At 32.7% G+C, this 26,457-nt stretch overlaps 1 protein-coding gene across 1 annotated transcript; it reads right to left on the bottom strand.

Moving 5' to 3' along the window:
- Window positions 1-1,947: 1,947 nt before the first annotated feature.
- On the bottom strand, window positions 1,948-21,244 carry LOC127706507 (uncharacterized). Its single transcript, XM_052211170.1, has 7 exons — window positions 21,049-21,244; window positions 18,641-18,899; window positions 18,106-18,255; window positions 13,848-14,237; window positions 6,919-7,188; window positions 6,452-6,577; window positions 1,948-2,660 (listed from the first exon to the last, which is right to left on the bottom strand). Exons 1-7 carry the CDS (start codon window positions 21,136-21,138, stop codon window positions 2,497-2,499), a joined length of 1,449 nt encoding a protein of 482 aa, XP_052067130.1. The 5' UTR covers window positions 21,139-21,244; the 3' UTR covers window positions 1,948-2,496.
- Window positions 21,245-26,457: the final 5,213 nt, after the last annotated feature.

Genomic DNA, 26,457 nt, shown 5'->3' with positions numbered 1-26,457 from the left:
CAACATATACTGTCTTATTCAAAACAGTTCAGACCTCCATCCTTCTTAAAGACAATTTCAAGACCGTAGCCTTTGTAAACTATTTAAATGGCGTTAGTCTGTTGTCCGTCTCTTTGTTTTCTAAAACGTTCCTCAATTTATTTCGATCGTATGAAAAACATATTCTTAATTGATTCATTAATTCTGTATATTGGTTAATGTTTAGCATTTACAATATATGGAAGATGATTTTAATTCCTATTGTAAAATAAAAATCATTTCTTTCCAGACAGATGAAAAACAAAAATATAATAACTTTGCCTCACTTTGAATTTTGAAACCTAATTCTTTTCAACCTTTACATGAGCAACACGACTGGTGCCACATGTGGAGAACGATCTTCTTACCCTTTCGGAGTACCTGTGATTTAACACGGTTTTGCTTTCGTGTTGCTCAGTATTTAGTTTTTTCTATGTTGTGTTTTGTAGACTATTGTTTGTCTTTCGTCGTTTTTCGTGTTTTACCATGGCGTTGTCAATTTGTCATCAAATAAAGCATTGGTTAGAGGAATCCTACAAAATCATTCTGATTTAAAAAAACAAAAAAAGACGTGCACACAATCATTATATGGTTAAGATTGGGAGTAAGTTTTGATAAATTGTAATAAGGGGTTTAGGACAAGTTGTTTATACAAAACGGGTACCCCCTCAATAAAGCTATGACAAAGACCATGGTTTGCAAAGCCCCCCCCCCCCCCATATGATTCTGATTACAAAATAGGAGGTGCCCTAAAGCTTTTATGTTTAATATTGTTAGTAAGTGTCAATAAATCGAAGTAAGTGTTTCAGGAAGAAAAGGAGTCGATATAAAATTGGAACCCCTGAATTTGTAAGTTGCAGTTGCGGATAGATAAGTGGGACAGAAAAACGAACTTAACACACGGACAGACAGACAGACACATCACATAGACGAACAGACGTACTCCCGCACCTTTATATAACTCCCGCTTTAGAAAGCGAGGGGTATAATTTAGATCTTCAAATTCAATCAAATAATTTGTAAGGGGTAATGAACATCCTCATATGCTCAGGGAATTATCATATAAATTGTATATAGAGTTATCATTAAATTTTCTTTTTTTTTTTATGTCGCACATTTTTTAACCGAATTTTGATACTTTCGTGTTAATGATTAATTCTAATAATGACAATACCTGATGTTTCCTTCTTCCCTTATATGATTTATTGTAAAAGTGGGTTATTAATTTATTTTGATAATTTTTAATTGAATATCGGTCGACCGCGAAGATATTTTTTGTATTAACAAGGAAATATCGTTGTAAATGAGAAATGGGAAGTAACATTTTTAAACGTTACCTTATTCCTGTATTGAATAAAGTTGCACTTGTTCAAGCAACATATATAATAACAATTTTATGATTTTCAATTAATTTACAAACGGGTTTTAATTTACCTGTCTCAGGGTTTTTTATTTAACATCTGGTTTATATCATTCTTGATGGATCTAAGTTTTCCTAAAGAGTCTTATTCCAGAAGTACATTGCAGGTAATACATATGAGGGATTTGCAATGTTCAACTAGGAATCATATGCAATTAAAGTCTTCATATGAGTACGTTACGAGTGTATATCGACAGAGGCCGGTGTCAGTGGTCTATATACTTCTTTTAGTCAATATATCCTCGTATCGATCTTATTCAAAGGTTAGAATTATAACATTATTATTGTGAATGCGCCGGAAATTCATTTGACTTTTGTTACGTTTGCATTACAAAGTAATGAGGTTTTAAATTTCTATTTTTAGATATTTTAAAAATAAATCTGCAATATATCACTTCACTGTTAGCCATTTTCAGTCTACCTTTGAAGATACAGTTGAACATGTGACTCTTTCTGAACGAATCAGATAAGTTAGATTATACAAAATAACAAAGGTACACATAGTGCGTGTCGTGTTACTGACAGATTCTAGAGAAAATGCTTTATTAAATACTATTTATGACACCAAACATTTCGCTTGGATATTTGATACAGTACATAAGGCTTCAGTAATGATGCAATATAGTGAAGACGCTCACAAAGTAAATAACAAGAAAAAATAAAATGATTATCACAAATTATTGTTAATGTTCAGAGTCATCTCTTCCATGATCTGGTTCGATCACAGTAAATGCAAAATGGCCCATCTTACCCCCAAAGAAAGTTTTAATAATCTGTTACAGTTTCATAACTCTGAGGAAGAAAAAAGAACAGAAATAACAGAATTTTAACACTCGTGCATACTCACATACTCATACACATGTCAAGGCATATACATATATAAGCGTTGGGTTAAATCGGTCATCATCTTTTCGAAGCAAATCTACTTGGCATTAAAATAGTAAATCTCATAAACAAGCAGTACAATGTACTATTGACGGCATATGTGCGTTTGTTGTATGTCATTGCCGAAACAGAGTCACATCTTGTCGCCTCAATTTAAATTGAAGTCCCTTATGCTAGCACTGTCCATTGCGACGACGGTATTCTGGATCCTTATATAGCACAATCAAACATCTGATAAATATACCAAACAAACCAGAGGCCATGATTAAAGCACCAGATAATATAAAGCCAGCTTTGAATTTCTCCGTCGGTTCATCTATGTAGTCTTCTGCTGATTCTGTAATGACACAATAACAACATCATATCATTATTTTCATAAATATAAAACGGACTTGGAAACAACATGTACGTACTGGATTTTCAATCTATTGTACAAATGCTACGATTAAAATTGTGTACATGTTATTATATATATAATTACAAATTCGATTTTTTGCGAGAGACAATATTTTATTTAGCTTGCTAATTCTATGAACTCAATTTACAGTGAAAACGAAACTAATAGTCACGCCTATAATATTTCATGATATTTAACAGGTTGGGGACAACCCGCCAAATTGTGAATAGTTCCCCGAACTATCATTCAAATGAGGGATACTTTTCTAGTGTTATAAAAACTATTTTTAATACACATTTAATATGTCGTATATTCATGGAAAGTGCAGCAAATTTTCCGAAGATGAAGAATAGCCCTAACCTGATTTACTGAGAAGTTACAAGCCTTTGAAAACTTAGAAAAAAATGACAATTTTCAAGGCTAGTAAGAACTTTTTCAAAACCCAAAATAAAAATATGGTTCTTTGAAAGAAGGTGTTACATTTTCTTTAAATTTGTGCCATTTTAAGTAAAAAAAACTCGGCTATGTTAATTTTGTTTTAGCAATATCAAATGATTACTCAATTGAGGGATAATCATTTTGTGAATACATGTAGTTCCCTATTAGAAGGGTTGTCCCCAACCTGTTAAAAACAGAAAAAACAGGCGTATATAACTGTTACAACATGTGTGTATCGGCAAGCTTTAACCTGACATTTTGGAACGCAAGCATTCCTATCAGTATCAGTTTAAAGGGGCTTCATGATCATCGATTTGACTTTACTTTACTCAAATTCCATTTTTACAGCTTCATAAGCGTACCGTGAGGTTCTGACAACAAATTAAATATCTAATATCATGAGTATTTACTTATATAAATGCTTATAGATGGATGAGAAGTGCAATTTTGATAAATGTCACAATATTAATAGTTAACTAAAAAGGATTTATATTTTCTCTTAAACACAACAAATTCACTTATGTTTCGGACGTACTTCAGCGACAAAATTACAAAAGCTTGTCAAATGTTCACTATTTTATAAAGCTCATCTTCATCTGGAGTTATGTGTTTTTCAACAGTTGTGTGTTTTCAACAGTAATGTGTATGGGTTTTACAACTGTGTTTTTCAACTGTAATGTGTATGTTGTTCAACAGTATTTTTTTGTGTGTTTATAACAGTACTGTGTATGTATTTTTCAACAGTAATGTGTTTTTCAACAGTATCGTGTATGTGTCTTACAGTTATGTGTTTTCAACAGTATTGTGTATGTGTTTTCAACAATAATATGCATTGGTTTACAACAGTAACGTGTATATGTTTTCAACAGTAACGTGTATCTGTTTTCAACAGTATCATGTGTGTTTTTTCAACAGTATCGTGTATGTGCTTTGCAACTGTAATGTGTATGTGTTTTTCAACAGTAATGTGTAAGTGTTTTTTTCGATTTTTTGCGAGAGACAATATTTTATTTAGCTTGCTAATTCTATGAACTCAATTTACAGTGAAAACGAAACTAATAGTCACGCCTATAATATTTCATGATATTTAACAGGTTGGGGACAACCCGCCAAATTGTGAATAGTTCCCCGAACTATCATTCAAATGAGGGATACTTTTCTAGTGTTATAAAAACTATTTTTTAATACACATTTAATATGTCGTATATTCATGGAAAGTGCAGCAAATTTTCCGAAAGATGAAGAATAGCCCTAACCTGATTTACTGAGAAGTTACAAGCCTTTGAAAACTTAGAAAAAAATGACAATTTTCAAGGCTAGTAAGAACTTTTTCAAAACCCAAAATAAAAATATGGTTCTTTGAAAGAAGGTGTTACATTTTCTTTAAATTTGTGCCATTTTAAGTAAAAAAAACTCGGCTATGTTAATTTTGTTTTAGCAATATCAAATGATTACTCAATTGAGGGATAATCATTTTGGGAATACATGTAGTTCCCCATTAGAAGGGCTGTCCCCAACCTGTTAAAAGCAAAAAAAACAGGCGTATATAACTGTTACAACATGTGTGTATCGGCAAGCTTTAACCTGACATTTTGGAACGCAAACATTCCTATCAGTATCAGTTTAAAGGGGCTTCATGATCATCGATTTGACTTTACTTTACTCAAATTCCATTTTTACAGCTTCATAAGCGTACCGTGAGGTTCTGACAACAAATTAAATATCTAATATCATGAGTATTTACTTATATAAATGCTTATAGATGGATGAGAAGTGCAATTTTGATAAATGTCACAATATTAATAGTTAACTAAAAAGGATTTATATTTTCTCTTAAACACAACAAATTCACTTATGTTTCGGACGTACTTCAGCGACAAAATTACAAAAGCTTGTCAAATGTTCACTATTTTATAAAGCTCATCTTCATCTGGAGTTATGTGTTTTTCAACAGTTGTGTGTTTTCAACAGTAATGTGTATGGGTTTTACAACTGTGTTTTTCAACTGTAATGTGTATGTTGTTCAACAGTATTTTTTTGTGTGTTTATAACAGTACTGTGTATGTATTTTTCAACAGTAATGTGTTTTTCAACAGTATCGTGTATGTGTCTTACAGTTATGTGTTTTCAACAGTATTGTGTATGTGTTTTCAACAATAATATGCATTGGTTTACAACAGTAACGTGTATATGTTTTCAACAGTAACGTGTATCTGTTTTCAACAGTATCATGTGTGTTTTTTCAACAGTATCGTGTATGTGCTTTGCAACTGTAATGTGTATGTGTTTTTCAACAGTAATGTGTATGTGTTTTTAACAGTAATGCGTTTTCAAACAGTATCGTATATGTGTTTTTCAACAGTATCGCATATGTGTTTTCCATCAGGAATGTGTTTTGCAACAGTAATGTGGTTTTCAACAGAAGTGTGTTTTTCGACAGTAATGTGTAATACTATGTGTATTTCAATAGTTGTGTGTGTTTGTTTTTTAACAGTTATGTGTTTTTCAACAATAATGCGTTTTTCAACAGTAATATGTATGTGCTTTTAACAGTACGTGTATTTCAACAATAGCGTACGTAAAAATAACAGTATAATACGACATAAAACAAAATATTTTCATTAGATTTTTTTCCGTCCTTGGATTTATACCTATTAAAAAATTTGCCAATAATTGCTAAATTCCTCTATACGTATACATATTCTTTCAAAATTGTTTTGAAAAAAGGAATTCACCCACTATGGTGACTGGGGAATAGAGTTATGGTCATTTTGGTCTTCTTCATACCGGCAATAAAACCCTTGCCGAAGCGGGGCGTCCGTTTTTCTGTGCGGGATGTACAAGTACGCAGCCACGTCCGGCCAGAATGGGGACATTAAATCGTAGACGTCTCGTATAACGAGAGTGTCACGATCTCTGCGCGTTAAGAACCCTTGCAACAACTCTTTGAAGGGTCTGTAGGTGGTCTGTTACACATTCTGTCTCTATCCAATATACCCTCATTTTCCAGTGGCAATCATAATTCCCCCGACTTTTATACCGGACGGCCTCTATTACAGAACCTTTCTATTGTATTCATCATTAATTTGTTTTCGTCTCCAAACTACATGAAATATTTGCTACTGGACGTTAAGCAACAAAAAATCAATCAATCAATAAAGACAGACTAACGTTTCTTTTTTAATTTCTTTTTCCGATTTCTATCATCCTTATAAGCAGCATAAAAGTATACTTAATGTAATTAAATATGCTTTCATCTGATTATGTCTTGAATACACAACTATTAATCTAACCTTTGGCATAGGCCGATCCCATTTCACAAACACCTGCTACAAAACAGACAATGCCTAGACATACACGTGTGTTGTTCCTTCCAAATTCATCTGGTATCACATCTAACATCATCCACAAGATACAATCTAAAAAATACCAGATAAAACAGTAATTCATCTGAATAATGTGCAAATTGAGTTATGTTTACCAAAATGAAAAAGTAATAAACACTATCATTGATCGATCAGAAAAAGCATTTATTTGCCTCAAGATTAAAATTCGATTAAAAGAACAAAATGCTGTTTGAAAAGTACAAATCATAACCGAAGCAACTAACTGTATGGAAATCATTCGGTTAATATTTATAATTTTCTTTTCTTTTTTTTTGTTTGCTTGATTTTGCTTGTATTGCTTTTAGTAGTTTTTTTATTTGTATTTTTTCCATAAAACAATACATTTTTACCTTCATTACTCCTATCATACTTACGTTTAGCCACTACAAATAATATCCCATAAAAAACTATAAGGCCAAAGTCTGTGTATGGCAGAATTACACATGTAGCAAGACCAGCGATGAAATTAATTGGTCCAAGTACAGCTAATATATTGGAAAGTGTTTGATTCTTCCAAGCGCACATTAATAATGAGGCACAAGCAAATCCCATATAAGGCACAAATTTTGCTGTCATTAGCTGGTCATAATCAAACGCCCACTTTTGATTTTCAGTAATATTTTTTATATTAGGAAGATGTTCAGCTGTTAAAAAAGATAAAATAATCAAGATTTAAGACATATTATTATATCGAAAGTAATGTTTGCGACTATACACTTAAAATTTTGCCATAATTACGGGGTAAAACTGTGAAATTTTGATACACTAGAAAGTCAATAGAAGCATGTGAGATGCTTCATTAAGTCGTCATGAAGAAAATGTCTGTTCTTAAATTAATAGCAGACAGCAGATCGCGAGTTGTAGACTTTTATCTAGATAGCGCGAGCAAGATATGCTGCTCAGGTAGTGAATAAAATGTGTTCTTGTGCTGCAGAATATGCATCTCAATACCACGACAGACTCGTGAATTATTTTTTTTAAATCTATACATTGAAAAATAATGGATATGAACGGTTATCCTTTTTTTATTTAAATTTTGTAAAAAAATCATATAGTACTTTAAATGGAAATGGATGCTATTTTTTCTTTTAAGGATAGTACTAGTAAATGTTTTTATCGCTGAAAATTTAATATTGAGACAAAATCAACTCAAAAATACAATTTAAGGAAAACTCATCGATTACTCGGCAACTGTTTTACACCAATTGGAATATTCAAACCGCAGTAAGTGCGCATAAATTGATTAATATTTTGAAGAGTTCTGAACTTAAACCGTTTCTTTAGCTTCAGTCATTGATATTCAAAGACCATAGGCACATGTAACGGATGGCCTCTGCGCCAAGATTCAAGGATACTAGTAGATAGTCACGCGAATGTACACTTGTATGACCCTCATATATAATCACCGTAAACTATGTGACCTGGCAAGAAATTATTTTATTTTTGTACCTATTTCATCAGTTTGGTATTGCAACATGTTTGTAATGAAATTTAAAATGAAAATCGAGTGCCCTTGTATATAAGTTACATTTTACGTAAAGTACTTTGACAAAATAAAAAAATATAATGTAGTTTACTTTTGCATATTATTGAAATCATTTCATTTGTGGAAAACAATTTATATGCCGTTGGGACAATTTGGATGTAAACTAATATAGGAAATACAGCAGAAATATGATTAATTGAGAATATAGGATAAATTCATTATGCCAAGTAAAAAATATATAGTGCAACAGACAATTATTGATCTATTTGTGCTGATGTTAAAAATTGGTCCAAAATTCAGAATGCATGGCTTATATTTATTTACAGAAGTTATTTTTTCTCCCCACCATATCTTAGCATATAATTAAAGTCTCTTTTGGTCATATCGTTCCCCTCGTAAAAGATATATATATATATGTTTCATAAAGAGCGAGAATTGGATATCGCTTGATATCAACTCGAGTTATTTAATTTCAATATAATAATAAACGAGCCTTTGGCGAGTTTATTATTACAAGTTTAATTAAATAACGAGCCACCTGTTATAAAATGACCATAAACCCACTTATTCGTGGTATGGCATCAATATTTCTGACCTGACACTACGTACTTTTAATTGCTTAAGGGCATCCGATACAGTTTCTCGATATAATGTCATTTTTATAATTTTGAAATATGTTGTAGGCCTTGGCGAGTTATTAAATAAAACACAAAATAAAACATAGGTCACCATGCTTGTTTTCGAGAAAATTGAGGCTGAAAATTGGGGATTTGTGCAATTTTGTAAAAAAGTTAGGCAATGTTATAAAATTTTTGGAGCAGATATTCTTCGTCGTAAATTATAAAGATCGGGTTCAATTTGAAGCTGTGATAAGACACAATAAGGGAAAAAATAAATCCCTACACGAATGACTATACAATTATGCAAACCTTGCTTGACATTGCGGACCAGATGCTCAAAGTGGTATTTTTTTTAACCTAAAAATAGGGAAATAAAGTGTTTCTGAAAATGTCATTTTTATCATTTTTCTACATAAACTGCATTTTGTCATGCTTCCTCCAAATCTCAAATAAAAAATATATGTCACCGTGCTGGGTTCCATGATAAACGCGAGTTATCCTAAAAATTGAGTCCCCCCCTTTGGAACCTCAACGTTAGCGCTAAAATGCATGACGTCGCTGGCAGACAATTTCGACGTTATCTCTGCAAGTTACCGGCGACATTTTTTAGATGTATAAATATTGCTTGTAAACAGCTACCTATAAATTGGACAAATTGTTTTCGGAAATAAAATCATGTGAATCATAAATACTTGTCTCTGTTTGTGGTCTAAGTGAGAAACATCGCAAGAAAAGTTATTACGGACTGTTGATAATTTTACGGCTTTTAGAATTAAAGACTCGGCAATTTAGAACTTGACATACAGGTACATGTACTGTAGACACTCGTGTATTATTTTTTACAATATGTTGACCTCTAGATGTTGTTTTTTGTTTTGTTTTGTTTGGTGGGCTGCTGTTTCATTACAATACTCCTTAAAATCCTTTTATTCACGTTTTAATCATTTTTTAGAATTTCACATTTATTCATAAAATAAAACTTTTATTACGGTCAATGATTGCAATTGAATAAAATTTATAGGCTTCTGAATAGTTTTAAAGTTCACTTGATAAAATTATCTCCACTGGATCACAGCACAAAGGTTACTTACATGAGGTCTTTTCCTGCAAACGGAACTTCTTTTTTGTACATAAATTAGGCCGCTAGTTTTCTCGTCTGAATTGTTTTACAGTGTCATTTCGGGGCCTTCTATAGTTGACTATGCGGTATGGGCTTTGCTCATTGTTGAAGACCGTACGATGACCTATAGCTGTTAATTTCTGTGTCATGTTTGTCTCTTGTGGAGAGTTGTCTTATCGGCAATTACACCACATCTTCTTTTTTTATGTTGTCAGAAAACAAAAACAAAATCTTATAAAGGAGAATCTTCAATTTGCCAAAGGATGCTTTTGTCCAGACAGAGAAACTAAACCATAATTTTGAAATTTTTGATTTGGCAAAACGATTGAACTAATAGCGAAAGGACTGGACATATTACCTATTCCCCCACCCACTCCCAGCTTTGGTTTTGTTTCTGTTCCTCTCCCAACTTTCCACACTATACCCACTTAAAGTACGATTGCAAAGCAAGTCAGTGGCGGATCCAGAAATTTTCATAAGTAGGGGCCCACTGACTGCATAAGAGGGGGCCCGCTCTCGTCACGCTTCAGTGATTCTCTATATAACCAACCAAAATTTTTCCTCAAAAGGGGGGCCTGAGCCTCCCCCCTGAATACGCCTCTGCACGTCACTTTTATAATCTTGTACTATTATATACTTTCTCTTCAGTTTTTAATGCTGTTTTTTAGGGGGAAGAGGGGAGAGAGTGGGAGAGGGTAGCAAGTTGCGATTAAAATCCAAATACTAGTACTTCTCTCATAGCGTAATTTTATTGGTAAATAACTATATATATTTTTTCACCACAGCGCGACGCATTGCGGGGTACATAAAATATCACACGCCCATTCCTCTGTCTGTCCTTTATGTCCTTCTGGTTAATAGATTTTTCAAGTGTACAATTCTTGCCAAATTTTTATAAAACTAATATCGTATGGACACGTTCGAAAATCAGTGCATATCAACTGTTCTTTAAAAGAGTTATGCCATTTGGAAATATTAATTAAATTGGAAATTGCATTGTATTTAATGTCAATCCGTCATTTCTCTAATATATTTGTAAAAAAAATAAAGAACAAAATAAACAGCTGCGCTACGAGCGATACGCCCATCGTCTTATGAAAAAAACCCATAATAAATGTTTTTAAAATAACACGGGGGTTGTACAGGAATTCATGCTAAGTATATCCTGACTCATTCCTTATTCTTTCTCAATAGGAAGTTTATATATCACATCATGTGTTCTATGATATCAAATTGAAGCTCAATAAAAATTCAAGAACTCAAAAATGAATTAAAGAATCATCACGAAAAAGTATACAGATCTTTAGATTAATTTAAGTAACAAGTATGTGAAGTTTTATGCAATAATTATAAATAGTTTCTGAGATACGGCGCGACATGTGAAAACCCCCTCTTTTTTCATAAACTCAATAACTGTAAAATAAAATTTTGAATCATCCCCAAAAAGTACACAGATCTTCAGATTAATATAACTAAGAAGTGTGTACAGTTTTAAGCAATAATCATAATTCGTTTTTGAGATACGGCGCGAACTGTGAAAAAAAACACCTCTGTTTTAGTTACAAAGTCCTGTAACTCAAAACGTTCACCAAAAAGTATACTTATCGTTTGACCATCATAAAAAACAACTATGTTAAGTTTAATGAAATTTGGATATTTGTGCTGTACTATGTTAAAGACGGACAGACAGACGCCGGACATTTGTATACCATTATTACGTTCCGTCAAAATTTTTCGGGCGTTAATATTGTTGACTTTTGCCTTTTGTTAGATAAAATACGTGCAACGTGGAAGAAATAGGAACTTTGTTGTATCATTTTTAATATTAGCGGCATACCATTATTTATTTTAGTAAATTGTTCAGTTAGGAAATTTACTTCTTCGTGACCCCTAAATTTTCGGTATTAGTTTTAAAATATCATTGGTTTTCTGTGCTGTAATAAAATGTCAGAAAATCGGATTCGGACCAAATCATGGATGATGAATGATAATAAAAATGATAATTGACATGCATTATATTAGTAACACCAAAAGGGTCAGTCGTCTTGAGATTGCTCACTATACGATACTTTGTTGAAGATCTCACAGAAACAGTAATATGTTTTATTTCTTCTGATTTTATTAGACTGTTATCCTGTTAGAATCAAATGCACTAATATTAATGGTTTAGAAGTTAGCATGCGGGAGAAACAGAAATTGAAGCATCGAAAATCCACATTGCGTTTCTTATTACGGAAAATTACACGCATTACGTCCCGCAAAAAGTGACGTTTTGCGGGAATTCAAACGCATAACGTCGCGCCAAGAGTTAACTCCCTTGAAACTGTATCGGATGCCCTTAATTCTTTAGAATTTAATATGCAATGTTTCGGATTTTTTCGGGAATATTCCCAGGTAAATCCTTATCAGAGGCCGACCTTTATTTATATGTTTAATCTAACATTATAGATAGATGTGTGTCTGTTTCATAACAGTTTTTTTTTTTACTCTTATTTACAACACGTGCATATAGGTCTTCGTTGTAGCTAGTCTTTTTACAGACTAAAGAATTGTTGATATCAAGCAATATCCAATTTTCACAAGTAGTTTAACTTATTTCTCTTATGGTTAACACTCTCATTGTGTTAAATTAAAAATTCCGCGAATCGTTGATCTAGTCTTTTGCACATACCAGTATGACGTCATATGTCCTTTTCCGTCGTCAAACTTTAACATTTTAAAACTTTTTGTACGCTTCAGAATGTAATCAAATTTGACAAAAGGAAGATTACCAGGTTAAGAATGTAAGTGTTTTGTATATTATTGAAGAAATTACATATGTCCGTTTCCATGGACGAAATGTACATCGTCTTAGTCTTTGGGAGTTATCAAGGACATACCGAATAGCCAATGGAAATGCCGTAATATCGTCTGATGATGCTCGATAAGCCAATCAAATTAACGCAGTTTTCGTATCACTTTTTCGTATCGCACTCCTTTAGCAAAAATATATTATAAATAGTAATATTACTAATAATAGCAGTTTCCCAAGCTCTCTTTTTATTATACACGAGGAAATTTATCTGGTGTTGGTATGCAGTTAAACTAATTACTTGCGAGCTAAACAGTTAACTATAAGCCACCAAGTCCAACCCATTTCAACACTTCATTTTTGAAAAGGCTTGTTTTAGTGCAGTTCTCTTTTCTTGTTATAGTTATGCTCAAAATTTTGTGCTTCCGTACAATACTGACTTACCTATTCCATCTTGCTTTAAAAAAATAGCCTAGCAGAAGTAAATGTGTACATATACATCATACACAAGTACAGCCGCAGTTACATGCCTTGTATAAGTGTGTAATACATGAATTCGGCAGATTTCTTCAGTTCTTTAGAGCTTACAATCAGTAAAATTAATGTAAGCATTCTTTGATATGGTATTATTTCATAATAGTTTAACTGTGCAGGAGTTTTTACGGTCTGTAACTCCGATATGATAGAGTTCATTGCTTTTTCTGATAGTATTATTGAAGGAATTTTTATGTATATTTTTGTTATAACTGCCATCAAAAAAGGGGGAAAGAGGGGTTGAGTACTGACTACTAGTTTTACCCATGCCACAATTTTTTTTTTGTATATAGTAAGAAATGTCGCCAGTGGTTTTTCGTTTAAATCTTAAAATAGGTATTTTATTACAATACGATTCTTTTAAATTTATTTACAATTCGTCTATGATTATTTCAATATAGAGTTTGATATATGGTACAGACATTTGTATTTTATCTCTAGATGTCAAAGAAACATTTCCATCTGACAGTTCATAGATGCGAAAAGATTTTATATAGTGTGGTTTGTTTCGGACAGAGTCCTATGAAATTGTTCTGATCACTTCTCTATATAGAAATAAGAAGATGTGGTATGATTGCCAATGAAACAACTCTCCACCAGAAACCACATTACGTACAAGTTAGCAAATAGTAAGTTTCATATCTTTTCTTGAAAGAAATGATTATAATTGATTTCGTTGAAAGATAAAAAATGGGAAACAGTAAAGACGGCATGCAGTTGTTGAAGTAAACTTTTAAGTATAATATACTTACCAAAATCATATAACAAGAAAAACACAATATACAGGTAAAAAGTGAGATCCTTCACCAAGCCATTCCAGTCTTTTGGTGAGAAGTCTGAATATTGTAGATGATGGTGCCGGTGGATCTTTTTAATATCCGGCTCCGGTTCAAGGTCAAGGGTGCGTATAAAACCACTAGCTATAACTGCTACTGCCATTCCTATAGCTTGGTAACGAAAAGTTAAACTCCATGGTAAAACTAACTCGTGGTAATGTTTTTTTAATTCCAGTAGTACCGAAAATATGACATTCACCGCTATTGCTGCTATATTAACAATAATTATTACTTTCACTCTTTTGGTAGAAAAATATTCTAAAACAACAACGAGAATCGCATATTCCATAAATCCTGATCCTATCCCTGTAAAATCACAAATAAAATAAATTGTTCTATTATCTTTTAATAACAGTAAGATAAAAAAAAAATGGCGGAAGAAGATATAACAAGGCAATCCAAAACAATAAGGTGAAGACACACAATAATATGGCCAATGAAAAATGGACGAAAAAACAAAACCCATCGAAAACTGGTTGTGAAATCAGGTGTAATAGGTAAGCAGATCTACAGGTTATACCTGTTGTATTGCTTATTACTATGTGTTAAATCTGTTTAAAAGTTGATCCCAGTAATGACATGCACGAGGAAAGAGCTTTGACAAGCGCAATATACCCATGATCATCTGTGACACAAATATTCCATAACGGTCAACCAAAACATGATGGCATTCGTTAAACTTTCCCAGAGATGACTTGAACTTTACCATTAGGAACCCTTTTGTTCCGCAGTTTCATTGAAAGCAGGAAACTTCTTTGGAGATAGAAACGACAGCCCTTAAATACCGTTTCACCTGGAATGTATAGTCTATAATCCCCGGCTTAGTATATTTCTAGGATTTTGATTGGTTAATGCACGTCGTTACAAAACCCATAGCCCCTGGGTGTTGCTAATCCATATACCCGGACGTTGCTACCCATTACAACGGGGAACATGACGCGCGTTTTCCTTAGTTCCATGGTTGTTCCTTGTGAAATATCGAATTCTGTAGATTATCCATGATGTCTGTAATTAAATATTTAATCAACTAACGATGTTATCTTATTATGTCGATCATTTGCACTCATTTTAGTAAATGCATTACTTGGCTGCCACACTGTCAATGAATGGGACTACTGACCTAGCTATGTAAATGACCCACGTTGACGTCACACCGTCTATGATGTAACTCTCACAACATTGAGCGCCAAATTCGACCCATTCCCGTTTCTCTGTCTCTGGATTAAAAACGTCTTATATTGGACTACCTGTAGGGTTCTACCAAAGGTAGTACCCTACACCCCGTTACAAATATGTCAAATTCCCAAATTTCAATAAAAGATTTTTAAAAAATGAATAAAACGTTGCTTTCACGTTACATTTTGTGGTTGAATTTCTCTAAAAATCGCAAGATTTGGACTAAGACCGGGGATAAATTAGTTATCTACGTTCATATCCGTAGATATGGATATTTTAACACCCTTCAGTACCCTGTACACCCTTCGGCTTCGCCTCAGGATGTACTTGGATACTTCAGGGTGTTAGAATATCCATATCTACGGATATGAACGTAGATAACTTATATAATGCAAGCACCGCTTTGATGTTGCTACGTAGAAATGAAAAGTTCATAATGGGAAAAAACTTTCGAGTTCAATGAAATATATGCGATCTTCATAGCACATATATATATAGTCAACAAACGTGAAGTATTCAGTGATAGGTTATCATCTATAAAGCGGAAAGAAAAGTAAAGGGATCATACTAGATTAGTTTCATTCGTCTTGAAAATCCATTGTATGCCTCATACGAGAATAAGGGCGCAGTTGGTTTCGGTATAAATGCCGACTGTCTGTTGCTAAACATGTCAACCAACATTACAAATATTTTTTTAAAATAAAAAATCAAACATTTTGTTGTTGACAGTTTAGGATAAATTGTTGTTAAGATAAAAGCTGTTTTATCAAATAAGATTAGTCCCTTCGTAAAAAGATATTTAATCCATGTTTGTCATTCTCATTTATGAAACAAGTTGGACCAATTCTTACAATTCGTCTTTAAGTGCTGAAAGAGTAATACTCGTGTAAAAGGTAGAGAAGCCAAATGTTATATACTTTATATCATTGTATAAAGAGACTTTATGTACTCTAACATATCTTTAGAATTGTTTATTATTTCAGAATTCAGTGTTTTCGATATGTTAACTGACACATGTCAATTTTAATATCATAAAAGAGGGACGAAAAATACCAGATGGACATTCAAACTCATAAATCGAAAATAAACGGACAACGCCATGGCTAAAAAAGAAAAAGACAAACAGACACACAATAGTACACACTTTGAGGCTGATAATTTTAGTCGTAATATGTGTAGTATAATGTTCTCATCATAGATACCAAGATTGAAATTGTGAACGCAAGATGTGCATTTCGTCTACAAAAGACTCATCAGTGACGCTCGAATTAAAAAAGTTAAAAAGGCCAAATAAAGTACGAAATTGAAGACCTAACATTTCGAAAGGTGTTGCCAAATACAGCTTAGGTAGTCTATTCCTGGGGTACAAAATCTTTAATATTTTGACAAATTCAAAGTTTTGTAAATAGTTGATTTAGAATTATGACCATATCAATGATAATTCCTGTCAACACAGAAGTGATACCAGATGATTGAAATAGATGTTTAAGTATTGTTGTTTTATTATGGAGTTCTACGCAAGTTACATTCCGAGCAAGAAAGAATGAACTTTTCTGGTGAGGGTGGTAATTTTAGTTTGCACAAGGAATAAGGGGAACGTGGTATAATTAAAATTAGATAGACTTCCATTAGAGTCAAAATAACGTGGAGGTAAGTAATTATAGGTCACTGTACGGCTACTTCAATGAGCAAAAACCCGTATTATCATCTATAAAAGGCCCCGACATGACAAAATGTGAATTATTCTAAACGAAAAACTAATGGCTTGTTAGTAGATTTTATTAATCGTCATCTATTTTTTTTTCAAATCAAATACTATTTCATTTCTTCTGTAATAGTTAGTACAATGATTGCAATGCAAAAGAAATACTCTCCTTTACGTGTCCATTCACACTTAACGAACAATGGTAACTACGCTTGTATCTAAATATCTCATGACAAATACCAATCATCATGATCACAAATGTATGTGACAGTATAAGTAATTCAAAACTATGCAATTCTAGAAATTAATTCTATTGTATCGATTAAGATTAATGAATTATGAAATAGATACGGATATAGACTCACAAAAAAACCAAAGGCTACTAACAGATATTATTTAAAGTTCAATTTAATGATTATTTTGTAAATCAATCGAAATCTTCATGTATAAAAATATACGTTTATAACAGCGTGAATGAAAACTAAGAAACAGGCTGATTCCAAGAATATATATACAAATCATATATATGAATTATGGATTATCAGACTTTCTGCATGCAGATAATGATAAAATATCGACTGCCAGTCAAATTATAAAGTTTTTTCGACGCATGAGCAGCATCAAACGAGTTAAAAAATCACATTGTGTCGATATAATCATATTGTGTCGATATAATCATATTGTGTCGATATAATCATATTGTGTCGATATAATCACATTGTGTCGATATAATCATATTGTGTCGATATAATCATATTGTGTCGATATAATCATATTGTGTCGATATAATCACATTGTGTCGATATAATCATATTGTGTCGATATAATCATATTGTGTCGATATAATCATATTGTGTCGATAAAATCACATTGTGTCGATATAATCATATTGATCTAGAACATAGTTTACTTGCTTGTTTTTTATATGTTCATGATAAAGTCGGTTCAAATTGATATCATCTGGTCAAATCTGTTGTACCGTTACAAAACCGCAAAACGGGATTTTATGAATGATACAAAATACCATCACTCTCTTTGTCTCTTCTCACTCATTTAACAGCCAATTTTGGATTCTTCTATTTTAATTGATCTTTTCACTTTTTTCTATTTGTAATTAAGAACAACACCAAAATAACCAAATACAACATATCTTAACCGTTGAAAGGTATTCGTCGAATGTGGAGCTTATTATAAAAAACTGTAATATTCACATACTGTCCGAGTATTGTACAAAATCTTTATTTGCAAATTGCGTCCCTTAAAAAAATTGTACGAGATGTTCTAAAGACTTACCGGAAACACAGCTGACTAGCAGTGCTATCAAACCTCGGAGAGATGCTGTACACAGGGATGCTAACAACAAACCAGAAGCTGCAGTGATACATCCTATTATACCTACCATTCCGTATCCATACCGAATTGATATTACAGCCGCAAATACACCTGCGTAAGGACAAAACAGATCATTTTGACACTTCACAAAAAATGTTTTATAGATTTTGTCAACATATAAAATGTGTGCTTTTGCATTAAGATTGATTTATCGGCGACTTCTCAACATCCAGCTGTGAATTTCGCATCGCATATCCGGGACGATAATATGTTGATGTGTTTGTGGTTGTCGTTGGTTCATGTCTGTCATATTTGTTTTGTTATTGTTTTGTTATATTCTATGAATATATTGATAATATTAATGATGAAACATGCATGTGTCTAAAAATTTTTAATTTCCATACCTCTAACAATCAGAACCACGTTTTATTTTAGTACCTATTAATTTTGTTTAATTTCATTGCTAATATTCCATATACGAAGTAATTTGTTTTACCTCCAAATTTTGAAAAACCGCTGTAAACATTGTATATATCCTGTGCAAGTTCTTTTCCTACGTCATCCGAGAAGCCATCAGAATGTTGAATTATATTTCGTAGGAATTCTTTGCAAAAGTTTAGAATGAAGCAAACGCCAACCATTTTCCATGCAGGTACCCCGCCATCAGGAGGGTGCAATACAGATATCTTCTTACATTTCCGCCTTTTTTGATCATCTGGGCTAGAAATCCGGGAACTTGGTGTAGCATGTATGTCCTACCAAAACATTATATATAGTATTGTTAATTCAGAAATGTTTGTGTGCAATTATTATTGCGAATGTAAAAGAACTAGTAAAAATGCGAGATTAATCATTGCGATTTCAAGTATTTTGCATACAAATATTAATGTTATCAGAATCAAACCTATCCCGTCGAATTTTTGCAATAATAAAATTAAACATCGTAAACATTTCCGAATTTACATTGTACATACTAGTACAAAAAGTCATGTATATTACACATAACAGGTAATTAACATATGAACAAACATATATGGTTGTCCTTGGTTCATGTCTGTCATAATTGTTTTGTTATAAATTAGGTCGTTAGTATTCTCATTTGAATTGTTTCACATTTTTGTTGTCATGGCCTTTTATAGCCGACTATACAGTATGGTTTTTTCTCATTGTTAAATGTCGAGCGGTGACCTTTAATTGCCTACATCCACATCAATTGAACTGTGGTGGATAGTTGTCTCATTGGCAATCATACCAAATTTCCTTATTTTTTATAAAGATAAGAACTGTGGTATAGGGGAATCAAACTCAAACTAGTTGATAAAAGCTACGATAAACTTCAACTGTGTCTGATATGGTTATTTTAAGTGTAATGCGGTAATAGAACTCAGAGGACAGGATCAATTGATTTTTAAGTTTACTTCCTGTACATAAATCAAGAGTCTCAAAATAAATATCAAATCTTCGTATACTGAAAATAATGTTTGAAAATAATTCAATTTGTGGTTTATTACCACACGACAAATAAATAAATGTCAAGACAGGGTCTGAAAAATAAAAAACTTTTCAGTGAAAGTCTAAAATTTAGTGTACCAAGAGGATGGGTTCAAAGTGGTTGGTAACCGTCGAAAGACAAAACATGGACTTGGTATAAATCAGCAATCATATGCATGTGGCTTAAAAACAGATTTCATAACCAATTGAAGAACAAAGACAGCACGTGCATTTTGGTGCCATTGCGTAGGAATTTCGACATCCAGCTTTACACAATTAAATGTATGCCTTGTCATTGATTGGTGTTAGTAAACCTAAACAGAACCCTTGTTAGGGTCTTTTAATTTTATCCTCATTTTTAAATAGTTGCTGTAATTCGTTACTGTCGTTATTTGAATTACAATATAAAAATAAAGAGATGTGTTATGATTGCCAATGAGACAACTATCAACCAAAGTTCCAATAAAGTGGATTATAGGCAACATAACGGCCTTCGGCAAAGAGAAAAACCCATACCATGTAGTCGGCTGTAAAAGGCCCCGACATGAAAAATATGAAACAATTCAATTGAGAAAACTAACGGCCTAATTTATAACAAAACAATTTACGAAAAACAAATATGACAGACATAAAACAACGACAACCACTGAACTACATTACATAAATATTGTATCTATCGTCAATTTTCGGTTTACATATTAAATGAATTAATGCAGAAATCTGTCTATTATAAGTATGAAAAAGGATGTTCTTTTATCTTTAAATATACTGTTCTTTTTATAATATATTTGATATCATGACTAGTATAGAATTCATTTAACGTTTACTAACAGTTATGTGTTACGGTACATGAAACCAAATGTTCTACTATTACTAATGTTAAGGGTCGTAATAACAGTGCTAGCGGCAATATAAAAAAAAGTATGTTTATTATAATTATTGTTTATTTTATTCATAACAAATGATGAAGTGCTACTCAAAGGGTGATTGGATCAAATATATATTTCTATTTGAATTCTAAAATTTCATATTTATACAGTATGTAATGTATTTATTTGGCCTTTTTAACTTTTTTGGATTCCAGCGTCATTGATGGGCCTTTCGTAGACGAAACGCGCGTCTGGTGTACAAAATTCTTATCCTGATATCTATGATGACTTTATATACAGAATTTCTTCAATGTTTCGTAAGGGCAAATGAAGGTTTATGAAGTACGTACGATTCTTTGCAATCATTATTTTCGTGTCACAAGTCCTAATAATTTCCCAATTTTTATAACATACTTTCTCCCGTATTAATTATATAATTTTAATTAAAGAAAGGTCCGTATCCTTTCTTTTCCATCAAATGTTTGAAGACATCATTAAAAAAGGGAATGTTTTAAAAGGAATGTTTTTGCTAATTGGAACTTACCTCTTCATCTTCTACGTGTATAATGTCCGACGCAGATTGACCAAAAGATGAATTATTTCCGATGGTCGAGACTAATTTTAAAGCATCCATCCGTAGGACATAATATAGAAAGAATCATACACTGACGGAACAATCATTTTCGTAACTAGACATGTCCCATGTTGTTTGTGTAGCATGCTGCGAATTTTCTAATTGATAAAATGACATTCTAAACGTATACAGGTTTGAATAATTAATGAATTTAATTATATTAATAAGTAAAACCATAAAGATGAGACAAACCATGCAGTTTATAATTATTAAATGTCTGTATATTCACTACGTTTAATATATGAAAAGTGTTGAAACTTAAAGAAGAATAAAGTACTTTGTTCCGCTATAGTGTGTTATAAGGTATAATTTTCATTAAAATTATTAACAATATTGTGCCATCGTAGCCTGACTCTCCCTTGTGTAATATTTCTGTATCGTCATACACATAATGCTTGATCAATAACACCTATTGTTATATCATAATAGAGAATGACATTCAAATAGAATCGGAGAAAATAGATATAATTGAAAATATCTGTTAGTCGTAGTAGTGCATAGATGGGTAAACTCTACCAACTTTATCTGGTCATGATTCAGATCTACATCAATTTCAGAGAACCGTCTGGGGATTGCGGAGAACAATCAGTCGTATACAGACATCTGTCATGTTTTTCAAACTTTGCTTGATGTTCAATAAACAATATTTGATCATTTCAACTTTCAACCATTACTTTTAGTGTACAACTTCCTGAATGAATTTGGATATTAAAACCTTGTTTATTTATTAAGTTCAGGTTTTACCTTGTAAGAGGGATTTATTAATAATACCCGATTTAAATCATTTTTTTCAAAGATAAAAAATGAAAATAACACTCAAACGATCTTGTTTTTCTTTTCATGACTTCGTTTACTGCTTACAAGAAGGCTAATGGATCAAGTGGTAAAAAGTCATCCCTTCAAAAGATTGCGGATTAGGTTGACCACCCTATGGAAATATCAATACATGTGTCACAGACGATCAAGGACATGTTCAAAATGTTGTAGCCATAATACCATCCTTTTCCCCTCGATTGTGACTTCACCAAATGAGACTTATCGCATAATTTGTACTTGCCATGAGCACCACGACGGGTGACACATATTGAGCAGGATATCATTATCCTCTCAGAGTACCCGAGTACAATCCTCGGTTTATGATGAAGCTCGTGTTGCTCAGTCTTTATTTGTCTGTGTAGTGTTTTGTAGACTGTTGTGTTTTGATATAACATAATATTCTTCTTTATCTTTGGATAATGTAAGTCTGAAGTAAAAAAAAAGCCACTGATTTTCGTCTATGGACTGGCTTGTTCTTATTATATGTTTTAAACAGTGAGTGGTACTAGTATTCTTGACCATGTGATTGATTGGTTTTTGGTAGCTGGTCAGCTTCTCAGCGCATATTATTTCTGGCTTTGTCAGGAGGAATATAAATATTTTCAATTAGTCAGCATTGACAAAATTACTGTTCGGATGTTAATTTTATACATGTCAATGGCCTGGATGTCACCGGTCTGACAACTGGTTTAAGTATCAGCACCCGGATCTGATAGATCATTTCGATTAGTCGAACTAGTACTACTCACTGAATCGATAGTTTACTGTTGATTGGTCCGATGCAAGTACTCCGATATAGAAAAGCCATAACGAAATCGTTGAAGGGCCAAACCAATCCAAGAGTATTTTTTTTAAAAGAACATCTAGATGACACGGCTTTTCAAGGACTAACGTCGGAACCACAAAAACGTAACAAATGTCAGCAAACTATAATTAAAACATGAAATATAACGACTAATCAATTGAGTAATTGAATGATTGATAAGTGCTAGCATTAAAACAAAGGGTAAGTTAAAGATATAGGTATCGAAGACGACAGTTAAACAAACTACAGCATTCTCTTGTAAACCAGTCTCTCTAAGCACATATAAACTGGGGGTTCTAACTAGTGCTGCAGACCAAATAGAGGGCTTGAAGAATCATTCTGCTCATGATTGAAGTAAAAGAAAAGAGAAAGGCATTGCAAGATTCATTAATTTCAAATTCATATATATATATATCAGATTTCAATAACTTATTGTTTATCATAATCTTTCTATATTATTGGTAAACTGAAATAATATACACAATGATTTTTCAATTCCAGTCAGAAATGAAAACAAGTATAAGATATATCTGAATAGATATAAGAAGATGTGGTATGAGTGCCAATGAGACAACTCTCCATCCAAGTCAAAATTTATAAAAGTAAACCATTATAGGTCACAGTACGGTCTTCAACACGGAGCCTTGGCTCACACCGAACAGTAAGCCATAAAGGGCCCCAAAAAAATACTAGTGTAAAACCATTCAAACGGGAAAACCAACGGTCCAATCTATATAAAAAACGAGAAACGAGAAACACTAATGAACCACATCAACAAACTACAACCACTGAACATCAGACTCCTGACCCAGGACAGGTGAAACAAATGCAGCGGATTTAAACGTTTTAATGGTACCAAACCCTCACCCCTTTTCTGAAACAACAGCGTAACATCACAACACAGAAAGACACACTGAAGCATGTTTTATTCACATACTAACAACTTTAACAGAATCTGAACTTAAATTACCTGAGACATATCTGTGAAATCAAAAGAATCTCAATATTTGACTAGAATATAAAACCACTGCCAAGTAGTGCATTCCCCATCATCGTCTTGCAACAAGTTGGAAGAGCTGATACTAAGCATTTATCTTATTTTTCTTTAAATCCATTGAGAGCGGGTTAATTCTAGAGTGTTTAGAAGTATCCTGGGTCTGTTCCATATAAAAATGCTAAAACCCTTGTATTTTACATGACATTTAAAAATGGCATGTATTGAAAAATTTGGCGATTTTACTGCCAATTAATCTCCACTTTATAGGCCTTTGTGTCATGATATAAATAATATGTCGAGTTACTGTAAGTTTTTCTTTTTAAATTTAATTCGAAATATAGTTATTGTGAATCACCTTTTATGGGAAATATATACACAGAATTGACTAAAATTTGGCGAGAACAGGACTGGCCGGAGAGGGGGAGGACTGGCGAGGGTAGGCCTTTTATTGGGACTCTGGAATTGACCCTTTTTAGGTTCAGGAATTTTGGAAATAGGGGTAAAATAATTAAACATGGATTCGGGATCTAGACATTTTGAGGTGGGGAAGATGGGGAAAAAAATTTAAGCTTGGGAAATGCCAAATTTAGGTCTGGGATTTCGGGTAGGACCATCCCTTCCTCTCCTCCCCAAACTCTCTCTCGGAAGTTTTTTAACAGTCATGGTTACAATTTTGAAGTTGAGAACCGTGGAAACAGTATCATTAAAATCTGTCTCAAACATTTCCTGTGATCCACCCCTGTACAATTTCACGGTCACGTGTCCCCTGTCAAAGGCATCATTAACATGTTCATCCTGATCTACGGATCACCAAAAGCCGCCCCTACAACATCTTCCCAAATTTCATTCGTACAAAAGTTGATAATTTTGTTTGGGCCAACATTATATTTTTTCTTGAATGAACTCTGCTCTTCAAGTATTGAGACACACAGGGCAACGTTCGTCAAAGCTGCGAAACCGTAGCTCTTAGGTCCTTGTGATATTTTTTGACTATTTGTCTATGGTCCGCAAATAGTCAAAAAATATCATTAGGACCTAATAGCTACGGTTCCGCAGCTAGTACGTCATGCTTTCCAAACTTTCGACGTCGAATTCAAACCAATGCTTTGAATCTCAAAATGCCAGTGATCATGTCAAACGCTCCCGTGATACTAAACGGACTAAACCTTATACGGGAAACATAAAACCCGAGGATTCCGGTAAAAAAGTTTTGAGCGGTAAATACAAATATAAGATTTTCGGTAGGAACGAAAAATCATTTAGAAAAAAAATTGCCGGTAAATACAAATAAGAGATTTTCAGTGGGAACAAATTTATTGGGTCGGTCGGTAAAGGTCAAACAAACAATATTTTAGTTTAGGCCTAACAATCTTCATTCTGTATTTAAAAAACTTTCCTACAACAAAAAAAAGTTTCATGTACGTCACCCCATGATGATGTTTGCTTTAAAAACCATGTTAAGGAAAAACATAAAGTTAAAGTATGAATAATTATACAAAATCTCATAATTTGAGTACAAAACTACATAACAGCGCCGCTGCTGAGTTTATTAACTATGTTATACATGAAAAAATCAACAAACATTTATTTATAAATATACAACACACAACATAAAAATGCAAGCCTGAAAACCACACTCGACTAGCCCTATCAATCTTATTATATTGATAATTAAAGGGGGGACTAATTAATTCAAAATTTACCAAGGAATTTGAGAACCGATCGCTTTGTTGCTGTCGTGATGAATAAAATGACCGTACGAATGTTACGAGACCTATACATCATGAAAAAGACATGAGAAAATAAGTTCATTTTAATTCACTACGTATATTAAAGTCATATAATACTTCAAATTAAAAAGAATAGTTGATTATGTTTAAATTTATATACTTTATCTTATCAAAATCTTCAAAAATGTACTGCTATTGCAATTATCAACTTCCCATACTCTAATTCGCCTATCTTTATCCGTATGCAGTGATCTTAGCTACGAGACCTTTCGTTAGAACTTCGGCCACCGCACAGCGCAAATGCGAGAGAAAAATCGTGCTGAAAGAATGTTCATAAACATGCCCTGGAAGGTAATTAATAAGAATCAATTCTTAATAAACAAATTAATACACAAAATCATCTAACAACTGGTATGGAAAAGTTTATTTAACAAATTGGAACGCATGGAAAATATTAAAAAAATATTAACATCGCTCTTTCAATTCACGTATTTTTAACGTGCTCCACGATTCTTTGTTGATTGTTTATCAATGTCACGATCCGTTATACTTAATATATATGCATGCATTTTTTCAATAATTCATTAAAATTATAATGACAAGAAACTCATTTCATATGACTCTAATGAAGTGTGGTTCTCGTTTGAATTGTTTTACATTTGTCATTTCGGAGCCTTTTATAGCTGAATATACTGTATGGGGTTTGTTCATTGTTGAAGGCCGTTAGGTGACCTATAGTTGTTAACTTCTATGCCATTTGGTCTCTTTTGGAAATTTGTCTCATTGGCAATTATATATATTATACCACATCTTCTTATTTTTATATTCACATACATATATGCATTTTCATCCGTAGCCTTATCAAATAGAAATACAATTTTGAACAGTAGACACAAAAGAGATGCACCAGAAACAAGAAAGTCAAGACTCTCCTACTTGTTTTATTAAAATATTAGAAATGATGAATTTCA

Source organism: Mytilus californianus, unplaced genomic scaffold, assembly GCF_021869535.1.
Source record: "Mytilus californianus isolate M0D057914Y unplaced genomic scaffold, xbMytCali1.0.p SCAF_6, whole genome shotgun sequence".
NCBI lineage: Eukaryota > Metazoa > Mollusca > Bivalvia > Mytilida > Mytilidae > Mytilus > Mytilus californianus.
Note: the sequence above shows the minus strand (reverse complement) of the source record. Positions and strands in the feature narration are given on the sequence as shown.